Source organism: Gadus chalcogrammus, chromosome 16 (genome assembly GCF_026213295.1).
Source record: "Gadus chalcogrammus isolate NIFS_2021 chromosome 16, NIFS_Gcha_1.0, whole genome shotgun sequence".
Classification (NCBI taxonomy): Eukaryota; Metazoa; Chordata; class Actinopteri; order Gadiformes; family Gadidae; genus Gadus; species Gadus chalcogrammus.
The window spans coordinates 23,052,974-23,064,713 of NC_079427.1; the positions used below are offsets into that span (position 1 = coordinate 23,052,974).

The window sequence follows — 11,740 nt, forward strand, 5'->3', positions numbered from 1 at the left end:
TAACGGCCAGATTTTTCCTGCTTCTTCCTGCTTGTTACTGCAAAATGGATCCAGGAAACGCGTGGAGTGTATTTGCATAATCACGATCTGATTGGCCGTGGATCCGGCGCTGCCTGAAAAGTTGAACATTTCTCAACCTTTTGACACAGGCCACGGAGCCAAATGGACGGACAGACCCACAATGCATTTCGCGAGCGCCCCCCCATGCAAAGTCAATGAGATCCGTAGACGGACGGAGGTAGTGTCATTTACTTTTCACCTGTAATCCTGAAATTCTGCGAGAAGTGAGAAGGGACAAACTTCAGGATAGCTGGGCGGATAGCAGCCTATGTCATCCAGGGTCACAATAATAATACATTTTATTTAAAAATGTCTTTCAGGACACTCAAGGTCGCTTCACAAATGAAACAAGAACCGGCTCTGGAGCCCTGCGTCCGCTCTGAATCCGAATACAATGTCTGGGAGGCCCCCAGCTCCTCAAATTACTGCAGGAGGCTCTGGTGGACATGACATTCTCTTCACAATTGAGGTTTGTGGTGGGGAGGCTAGGCTGCGGAGGTTCCCTCTAGATACAGAATATGCATTAGGGCTTTAATCTGGGCAAACTCTGATGTTAAGGAGTCAACCCTCCTAGCTTTTTTCCATGGGGGGGCACCCCCAGTCTCCGTCCTGCGGTGTAGGAGCTGCCACGCCAGCTGGGGGTAACTTGGAATCATGAAGAAGAGCCTCCATCTCAGCAAGCCTGGCTAACTTCATAGCCCTCGGCATGAAACTGCAGTTCATGCATGCCCTGTCTGAAAGCCCCTCCCTCAGGAGTTCCACACCGAGGCATACTGGGCAATCCACGTGGCCATCATCTGCCTGAAGTGGGGCTATGCAGGCTTTCCAGAAATTACCAGTCTGCCGGGGCTAGACCAATGCTTCCTGGTGTTCACTCTAGCAAAGCCCACGATAATAAACCAAAGCCACTTGTTCCCTTTACGGTGGTACATTAATTTAAAGGTCCCATATCATGCTTTTTTGGGGTCGATCATTTAATTTGGGGGTACAACTAGAATAGGTTTATATGCATTGATTGATTTAGATTGACGTCAAATACCCTTTATAATTCTCTAACTGTTAATTTCTGCAAAAACAGAAACTTTCAACCGAGAACCGGCGAGAGCCGCCGCTATTTCCAAGCCGCCGCTAGGAAATAATAATAAGCTAGAATGCGTTTCGTCCTAACGAACTGCGAGAGTGTGCTTGCTAAAATGCCGCAGATGGTAAACTGCCCAATCTGGCAACACTGCCTGCACGTCCTCCATGCTCTAACCTCAGCGTAAATCAATGAGACCATCTGAAAAGGAAGCCGATATGGAACTTAAACTGTGATTCTGAAAAAGGTATAAAGGTAATCGAAATTCGGTTTTCAGATTATTGAAGATACAAGTGTGTTGATTTGTTAAATGGTTTGAACAAAGGTTAACCTTGAAAATTAACCAAGTTACCATGTCTGAAGTAGTTGAAGTGTCAGAGTATCTCTATGACCATTGACTTACAATGTAAAAAAATAAGCCGAAAGAGCTTAATAGTTAAAAATAGTTAAAATAAAAAAGGAGTTGAAAAACGCCAAGATATAGCCATCATTTCGTTAAAGAGCTGCACGCTGTGATAGTTGAATGGTTTCTGTAGCTGGAAGTACGCAGGAGCAATTAACTGCACAAAAAACTGGCAAACGGAATAAAGAAACTTAAAGGTCCCATGACATGAAAATCTCACTTTATGAGGTTTTCTAACATAAATATGAGTTCCCCTAGCCTGCCTATGGTCCCCCAATGGCTAAAATTTGCGTTTGGTGTAAAACGAGCACTAGCTGTTCTGCTCGCCTTTGAAAAAACGGAGGCTCAAGTGCGCTGATTTGGAATGTCTGTATTTATGACGTCACCAATAATCTCAGCTCCTCCCCTTACTCTGCCTGGCCCGCCCAGAGACATTGGCCCGCCAATGAGACTCGACCGTGCGAGCGCCACATGTGTGTGTGTGTGTGTGTGTGTGTGTGTGTGAATACACACACTGTAACGCAAGTGTTTCTTGTCGGTTCTTTGACGTGTCTTGTATTTCCACAACGAGACTGTTGTGGGGGTTATCTGAGCCATGGTTGAGAAGGAATTGGGGGAAAGGAACTTTGGCTTTGACTCGCTGAAGTACATGAACTGCGACATGCCGCCGGCTGCCGCGAGGCACCATCGCCCGGCAGCGGGCAGCCGGCAGCAGGCAGCGCCCGGTTCAGTCGACTTCAGGTTGATGTGAAAGTGGAAGAACCAGAGACGTCGCAGAACCCGACAAAGTCGTTTGTGATTCATAATATCGTTTGGAGGCGCACACAGCTTTTGGCCGTGATAATATGTATTAAATTATATAGATTTCTATGTATTATATGATATTATTTAGATATAGACCTCCAGGACTGTAACGCAAGTGTTGTACACTTCCTTATTATTTGGATAACCGTTCTGCTTTTGGTGTTATGGCACATAACACGTCGGACTCTCGTCTCTGGTATTTCTACAACGAGACTCGTATTGGGGGTTATCTCAGCCATGGTTGAGAAGGAATTGGGGGAAAGGAACTTTGGCTTTGACTCGCTGAAGTACATGAACTGCGACATGCCGCCGGTTGCCGCGAGGCACCATCGCCCAGCAGCGGGCAGCAGGCAGTGGGCAGCCGGCAGCAGGCAGCGCACGGTTCAGTCGACTTCAGGTTGATGTGAAAGTGGAAGAACCAGAGACGTCGCAGAACCCGACAAAGTCGTTTGTGATTCATAATATCGTCTGGAGGCGCACACAGCTTTTGGCCGTGATAATATGTATTAAATGATATAGATTTCTATTTATTATATGATATTATTTAGATATAGAGATCCAGGACTGTAACGCAAGTGTTGTACACTTCCTTGTTATTTGGATAACCGTTCTGCTTTTGGTGTTATGGCGCATAACACGTCGGACTCTCGTCTCTGGTATTTCTACAACGAGACTCGTATTGGGGGTTATCTCAGCCAAGGTTGAGAATGAATTGGGGGGAAGGAACTTTGGCTTTGACTCCCTCAAGAACATGAACCACGACATGGAGGAGAAAGGGATTGTTGGCGGCGAATGTCTCCCGCTTGAGACCCGCTGAGGGACCACCGCCGGAGGCGGAGGTGCCTAAGCGCTGCCCGGCAACGATCCCTTTCTCCTCCTTGTCGCGGTTCAGTCTACTTCACATTGATGAGGACGTTGAAGAACCAGGAACGTCTGAGAACCCAACGCGGTCGTTTGAGATTCATAATATCGGCTCACACAGCTTTTGGCCGTGATAATATATATTATATGATATAGATATCTATGTAGGCTAAATTATAATATTTAGATATGGAGCTCCAGGACTCCCGTGTGTTCTAGAATATTTACAGAACACTGCTAAAGGCCGTGCGCCTCGCCATTGCGATACATCCACTGTAAACAGAGCGCATGGTACCGTGGCTGCAAGCTGCTCAGGGCCACACCCCCACCCTCCTCCTTGACCCGCCTCGCTCCTCCTCATTTGCATTATAGCTACAGACACCAAAGCAGCGCATTTGGGGGAAGCTCAATGTGCGACTGGCTCGGAGTGGCTGTACCTCTGCACCACGGCTGAATTTCGGGAACGTCTTTGAATACGGTGTTAGTTGCCCACTAATACCTATATTAAAGAATACATAAAATAGCATGTCATGGGACCTTTAAGAAGAACAGTAGATGTGCTTGCAGTAGCAACCCCACCAACAATAATAATCGCAGCTGGTTGGCAAGTCACAGCCTCTAGAGGACGAATTATCCGGGGTCTTCTATCGCGAAGAGCTACGAGCTATTCAAACTATTCGTTTTGGAATGATTTGTTTATTTTTCACCCTGTAATCCTGAAATTCTGCGAGAATTGAGAAGGGACAAACTTCAGGATAACCAGGCGGATAGCAGCCTACGTCATCCAGGGTCACAATAATAATACATTTTATTTAAAAATGCATTTCAGGAGACTCAAGGTCGGTTCACAGATAAAACAAATTAGAGAAAAAATATCAAAAATTTAGAAAAATTATCAAGATTATATAGTCCATATAGCCATATCATAGTCAATAGGCTAGTTCGAAGAGATAGGTTTTCAGTTCCTTTTTAAACTGGGCAGTGGATTCACACTGCCTGTTGTCATTTGGAACTGAGTTCGAAAGCTTTTGGGCTGTGTGGGAGAACACTCTCTCTCCCATGGTGCTGAGGTTCATCTTGGGCACCTTGAGCAGACCAGCTGATGAGGATCGCAGCGAGCGGGAAGGGGTGTAGCTCTCCAGGAGGTCAGTGATACAGTTGGGAGCAAGGTTATGCCGGGCCTTATGTGTCAACAGCTTGATATTAAACTGGACTCTTTGGGTAACTGGTAACCAGTGTAGCTGTAACAGTACCGGTGTTATATGGCTTGTGGACTTTGGAGTGATTTATGTGGAATGCCAGAGAAGATGGAGTTGCAGTAATCAATGCGGGATGTAACATAGATGTGTACAAGTACTTCAACACTCTGACGCTGACTGAGGGAGGGGCGCAGGCTTGCGATGGAAAAAAGGCTCTGCGAGACACACTGTTGGTGAAGGAAACATCTTTCGTTACCTTCACGACGGCAGTCTCTGTGCTGTGCTTTGGTCGAAATCCAGACTGAAATTAACAATGTAACTGCGTTGGTATACACACTCGACCTGTGCGTGTGTGAGAGGGATACATCCAGTGCTAAAGCACTGCCTCTGGCATTTAGTAGGATTGAAATAGAACAGAATGTTTTTGAAAGATGCTGAAATTGTTTTTGCAGAAATGAACAGTGTGAGAATAATAAGGGGTATTTTTAACATCAATGTTTTCCATCAATGTAAACCTTATTTAGTAGTACCCTAGTAGCATTTTTTTTGAAGAAGAAGACCATTATTCATGGTTTCCACTTTTCTAGAGGTTTCTGGAGATAGAGAGAATGGACTTGGTGGAACCATGCCACAAAATTCATATTATACTAACAGCTACATCAAGTTACTATTGCTTTCGAATTAAGAATCCCGTATACCAATTGTGTCTCTGAAGATGATAAGTATATGCGTAGATGGTTTATGTGCGTCTTATCATGATCATGATCCATCAAACCAAATGCTTTTTAAGTGTCTCACAATCAATTGTTGTTATTCAAACAGAAACACACACACACACACACACACACACACAGAGCTTTATCAGTCAAGATTGTCCCTAACATGTGGTAGAATTGTAGATCATGAGTTTGTTATGCATTTTAGTTATTCTATATTTTTGTGTCATTCATGAGCAGGACAGCCAAAAAAAGATTCCCTGTAGTGAGGAGGACTTTTTTGTACAATTCGTTCTTTAATATTTAATGCATAATTCTGACATAATCCATACCATTTTCACACTTTGTAACACAGCACGCAAAGTACCCATAAAATGATACCACAATTAATTTCAGGATTTGGTGATTTTTTGTTTCATGAAGTATGATATGGTTATTTTAATGACGTGTAAACATAATGGGGAAAACGTTTGGATTTTTTTAATTCCGCCTATCAGTTGACATCAATTTTCATTGCCCCACATCTTCTTGGAGTCCTCAACATGAAACCACTGTCACTCTGCAAACAGTTTTGTGTCCGACATATCCGACCGAAAGATCCTACCGGAAATGATAATTTGAAAAGCTTTCCTAAACCAGCTGTAAAAGAAGGCGTAAACCAATGGGTTGATAGTGGAATTAAAGTACCCCAGCCACACAAATGTGTTGAACAAAGCAGGTGGTACAGAGTAGCCGATGAGGGGGTCGATTATGAAACAGAGGAAAAACGGCAACCAGACGGACAGAAACACACCCATGATGATGGCCAGCGTTTTGGTGGCTTTCCTCTGGTGCTTGTCCAACTTGGAGGAGCGGCTGTTCTGTAGGCCTATGGTGCGCACTTGTCTCTGGGCAACCATGTAGATCTTCAGGTAAGTGCCCAGCATTATGACCCCGGGGATGTAGAAGGCGATAACGGCCGAGAGTGTGCTGGCCACCCCAGTCGTAAAAAGAATGCACCCTCCTTCGCACACCACGTTGTTATAGTAGAACTCCTCCATTCCCATAATATTCAGATTGAGGAAGATCATCCCGAAGCCAACCACAGCAGAGACACACCATGTGACCAGGATCATGACGACCGCGGTGTGAACCGTTATCTTACGGGGGTAGAGCATAGGGTGGCACACGGCATAATAGCGGTCAATGGATATAAAGGACAGGTTCAATATAGAAGCAGTACACAGCAAGACATCGGAGCTGGTATATAGCTTGCATAACATGTCCCCAAAGTACCAGCAGGTCTCGACCGCATTGATCATGCCAGGGAACATGACCAGAACCCCCAGCAGGAAGTCGGACACGGCCAGAGATAGGGTCAGGTAGTTGGTGGGCGTGTGGAGTTGCTTGAAGTGAGAAATGGAGACGATCACGAAGAGGTTACCCAGCACCGTGAGGACCACCGCAGACCCCAGGGCCAAGTAGAGGGTGATGCGGACAGTGACAGGGTAGACCGTCCTCACACACGAGCCATTCCCGTAGCAGAACTCCGGCTCCATCGGCCTGTATGGGGGGGATGAGGGAGGCTGGGAGGGAGGGAAAGGAGGTGGAATGGAAGGGCGGGGGGAAAATGAGGTCATTCTTTCCGCTATCTGAAAGAGTCATTTTTATATCATACATGTAAAGTAGGCTGGAGGGGGGGACCCCCATCTGCAATGGACCTGAGGTAATACATACAGTAGACATTTTAATGATATGCAGAAACATCATGTGTCATGGAACTGGTTAAAAATCAGATGATGACAGCGCATTCAATAATGATAAAATGTTTGTAACGTGTAATTTGTCTGCCATTAATCATAAGAGGATTTTGGAGACCTTTGCCAGCGTTTACAATAGACAATGCATTCTTATATTGCTAATCGTAGGCCTTGACCTAAGCTTGTATCATTACATTATCGAGTTGATGAGGCTTATGTGGTACAGAAGAATCTCTTTATAGTTCTATCCATTCCATGCAATCATTAGTAAACGGACACTTCTTAGTTTGAATGTTAGATTTGTTTCTATTCATAAATACAAAGCACATTTACAATTTCCAAGTATTTTATCAGGAAAAGCTTTGATAGACCAAATATGCCATTACAAATAATAGAATGCATTTTTTTTGTTTCATTGAGAAATAACCAATGGTTGACTGTTAATAATATCTGGCACATCGTATTGGCTACAGTCACGACAATATGCAGTTATAATCTTATTCACGCCCAACATATGTGCTTACACAAGTTGCTAATGACCTTCATTCAGAGAGGGAAAAGTCATGCCACACCATAGTCCTAAATTACAAACAGCTACAACATGACATTAGAGCTTTGTGAACTGTATTTATGTTGTAGTTGTTTATAATTAAAGATTGTGGCTTGACTTTTTTTGCCCTATGAATGAGGAATAAAAATAGTTTATTAATCCTTAATTATAAAAAACAACAATGACATACTGCTTAAGAGGTAAAGGTACTGTATTTCAATCTTTTTCTAATTAACTTGCATGTCTCTGCTGTACTGTTTTTACAGTCCATGCATTATTGTGTCTCCCACTAATAAAATCACTACTTAAACTATAACCTGTCCTATTTAAGGAACATCACTTACTAGTTAGTGTTGATAGAACCATATTATTCAGTAATCATTTCCATTACTCTTATTTATCAAATATAAACTCAGCGATTAAGTCGTTTAAAGCGTGATGAAGCATACTTACATCAGTCAGCTGGAGAGGTATACTCAGTGGACACTAGCAGGATGGGCATTATATATGTTGTCATTTCAAGATGACGACAGGGTCGAAACAGTCAGCCGCTGCTCTGACTGGGCCATTTCCCTGGACTCTGTGGCCAGATGCAACAACAATCTCGAATCAAAGGCCCTGAATGGCAACATGGCCAATGTTGAGGGGCAGGATGTGTTAAGAAAGGGTCACATAAAGACCACACCTTAATGTTGTGTTATTTTATTCTAATATTTCTAATTTTACATGATTTTCTCCTGAAAATCTAACTTTCAGCTTTCTCAAGGGAACAAGTTGCCTTGGTTTATTAAGTACAATGTCAAACTAGACAACAAGCCTATGAGGATAATATGAAGAGCTTTAAATGGAAATGTAGTTTGAATGAAAATGTAGCTACAGAAGAGTAAGACATTAGGTTTTCTGATCTTAAATAGATTTATTCCCAGAATTGACTTATATTTTGTGAGTCAAGAACAACATTCACATTTAGCCATAAACCAATTGAAGCATTTGAAGTCAATGATTATTAATGTTTTTCACTTTCCTGGATTCTTCTACGGTTAAGGAGAGTGGACTTGAGTGAACCATGCCACATTATTGATTTTATATGAACTAGGGATGTCCTGTCCCAGCATCTTTATCGGGCAGCTACTGTCCCAGAATGCAGGAAACAACACAGAAAATATTATCCGATGTCTGCAGCGTGTCACATGACAACAAGAGTAGTATCCAATTAGTCACATGACAACAAGAACTACCGAATGAGAGCTACCTATAGAATAGTCAAATAATTTATTCTGGGGTGTCAGGGCTGATGGTCAGTGTAACACAATTCACTTTATTAAGCATTTGTCAAAACAAATTAAGGAACAACACAACATTTCTGCATGAAAACAAAACAGAGCAGAACGCTGCAACAGAAGACTTTGCCTATCACAAACTCTTTGAGAGAAACTCAATAACACAGCAGGCATATATGATACTACAAATAATATCAGTATTGGGTGATTTTGGGTTTCAAGAAAAATTAAAAAAAATTGAATGGTGAATAAACAGATTTAATAGGGCATACATTTTTAGTTGATTAGAATTTCCACCAAGCAGTTGATAAGCAGTTCTTTTCCGGGATCCACATCTTCTGGGAGGCCTCAACATGAAACCCCTGTCACTCTACAAATAGTTTTGTGTCCGACATGTCAGACCGAAAGATGCGACCAGAAACGATGATTTGAAACGCCTTCCTGAACCAACTGTAGAAGAAGGCGTACACCAACGGGTTGATGGTTGAATTCAGATACCCCAGCCACACGAGTGTGTCGAACAAGGCGGGCTGAAAGGAGTAGCCGATGTAGGGGTCGATGATGTAACAGAGGAAAAACGGTGTCCAGAGTGACAGAAACACGCCCATGATGATGGCCAGTGTTTTGGTGGCTTTCCTCTGGTGCTTGTCCACCTTGGAGGAGCTGGTGTTCTGTAGGCCTGTGGTGCGAACCTGTCTCTGGGCAACCATGTAGATCTTCAGGTAGATGGCCAGCATGATGACCCCGGGGAGGTAGAAAGAGATGATCGCCGAGACAGTGCTGGCGACAACAGTCGTAAACAAAGCGCACCCTCCTTCACACGCCAAGTTGTTATAGTACAACTCCTCCATTCCCAAAATATTTAGCTCGAGGAAGATCATCCCGAAGCCAACCACAGCCGAGACACACCATGTGACCAGGATCATGATGACTGCGGTGTGAACCGTTATCTTACGGGGGTAGAGCATAGGGTGGCACACGGCATAATAGCGGTCGATGGATATAAAGGACAGGTTCAAGATGGACGCGGTGCACAGCAAGATGTCATAGCTAAGGAAGAGCCTGCAGAACATCTCCCCAAAGTACCAGCAGGTCTCAACGGCACGAATCATACCGGGGAACATGACCAGAACCCCCAGGAGGAGGTCGGTTACGGCCAGGGAGAGGGTGAGGTAGTTGGTGGGTGTGTGGAGTTGCTTAAAGTGAGAAATGGCCACGATCACAAAGAGGTTTCCCAGCACTGTGAGGACCACCGCAGACCCCAAGACCAAGTAGAGTGTGACGCGGACAGCAACAGGGTAGACCGTCCTCACACACGAGCCATTCCCGTAGCAGAACTCCGGCTCCATTGAACTGGGAGGATGGGAGGGAGGGAGAGATAGAGGGAGGGAGGGAGAGAGGGATGGGAAAGGTTGGTTGTGAGAGAGGGTTTAAGTAAATTCAACAACGCTTTCCGAAACCTGAAAGAGACATGATTACATCATTGATATAGAAACAACAATGGCTCTGGGGTTTGGGTACCCTTATGCAAAGAACCTGCAGAAAATCTGACATGAAACATATGAATGATGCAGAAAGATCATGTGCCATACAATTCGTATAAAATTCTGATCATGACAACGTGAGTCATACACTACACCATATATAATACATAATACAATGTATATTTTTGCTATTTTTCGGTGATAAATGGCAGAAAAATTAGAGTAATGCTTGACTCTTAATTATATCTGTCACATCGTACTGTATTCTGCCATGACAACATGCAATTTTCAGGCTGTTCACACCCAACATTACGTGTGCTTGCTTACATAATTTACATAATCTACTAAGAGCTAACTTGATTATATTTCTGTTGTAGTTGTTGATAATTAAGGATTGTGGAACGACTTTTTTTGATAAAACATCGTCTCTGCTTATCCTGGTCCACTGTCTTTACAGCCCTTGCATTTTTTGTATCGCAAGTGATATGTATATGAGTGGTTTTAGCAGGATATCCATTAAAATATACTTCTGAAAAGAAAATCTGATAGAGTAGGGTTATTCATAAAACAAGAATAATTAATAAACATTTCCATTTTAAATTTGACTTGGAGAGTAGCAGTTTAAAGTGTGACAAAGCATTATGTGGGCTTACCTTAGTCAGATGGAGAGGTACACTCAGTGGATACTAGCAGGATGGGCTTTATATATATTGTCATTTCAAGATGACGACAGGGTCAAAACAGTCAGCCACTGCTCTGACTTGGCTCTGTGGCCAGATGCAACAACAATCTCAAAGGGCCCTGAATGGCAACATGGACAATGTTGAGGGGCAGGATGTGTTGAGAAAAAGAGACAGAAGGACCACAAATTTTTGGTGCGGTATTTTAATGAAAAAATATTTGTTCAAATTAATGTGAGTTTAAATTTGTACAGATATTTTTTAATTCCATCTCGGCAAAAAGTGTCCTTGGTTAATTTTGTACCATGTCAAAAACAAACATAAGGCCATTTAAAACATAAACCCTGACCATCAGTACTAGATAAAGAGCCTAACATGTGCATTGTCATTAAGATAAAATTATCTTATAAAATGAAAAGGGTAGATGAAGTTGCTATAGCTTGTGAAAGCTTCCCAATAAAAATCGTGCTTACCCATTGTCTCTCTGAAGATGCTTGGGAAACAAAATGCCAATTTGTATTACAATAAAAAAAAAAAGTACTATCACACACCACACCTTTGTAGGTCCCCACCAAACATTTTGAAGAACATGGTCGAAGATCCAGGTCACATGGATGTCATGTCATGTCCAATATCGCTGGATGTTAAATATATCAAACTTGATGATATGTAAATTATATATATTACTAATATTGTAAAATCAATGGCAAACAAACATTTTTAAAAACCGGTCTCAGGACCGATGTCAGCTCACGACAAGACCTGTTTTTGACCAATGTCAATTTGGCAGTTATGTAACCCAAATGTCCCACTGCCGCTTTATAAACCCTGGGACTCTGCGTTGTGTTGTATTAGTGTGATGGGTAAAGAAGGACCACAGGACACA

General features: G+C 43.0%; 2 protein-coding genes across 2 annotated transcripts; both read right to left on the reverse strand.

The window, feature by feature from the left end:
* Positions 1-5,443: 5,443 nt before the first annotated feature.
* LOC130405666 (trace amine-associated receptor 1-like) lies at positions 5,444-6,659 on the reverse strand. The gene is made up of 2 exons (XM_056610839.1): positions 6,377-6,659; positions 5,444-6,304 (listed from the first exon to the last, which is right to left on the reverse strand). The coding sequence occupies exons 1-2, from the start codon at positions 6,657-6,659 to the stop codon at positions 5,676-5,678; spliced, it is 912 nt and encodes a 303-aa protein (XP_056466814.1). The 3' UTR covers positions 5,444-5,675.
* A 2,019-nt stretch (positions 6,660-8,678) lies between these two features.
* On the reverse strand, positions 8,679-10,039 carry LOC130406677 (trace amine-associated receptor 1-like). The gene has a single exon (XM_056612362.1). It carries the CDS (start codon positions 10,037-10,039, stop codon positions 9,056-9,058), a length of 984 nt encoding a protein of 327 aa, XP_056468337.1. The 3' UTR covers positions 8,679-9,055.
* Between the last annotated feature and the right edge of the window lie 1,701 nt (positions 10,040-11,740).

What these genes read in the sequence shown, in the direction of transcription:
- LOC130405666 (XM_056610839.1), bottom strand. Translation starts at nt 6,659, where the DNA reads ATGGAGCCGGAGTTCTGCTACGGGAATGGCTCGTGTGTGAGGACGGTC. An exon ending in GTACTTTGGGGACATGTTAT is followed by an intron (nt 6,305 to 6,376) that starts GCAAGCTATATA and finishes TTATATCCATTG; the next exon opens with ACCGCTATTATGCCGTGTGC.
- LOC130406677 (XM_056612362.1), bottom strand. Translation starts at nt 10,039, where the DNA reads ATGGAGCCGGAGTTCTGCTACGGGAATGGCTCGTGTGTGAGGACGGTC.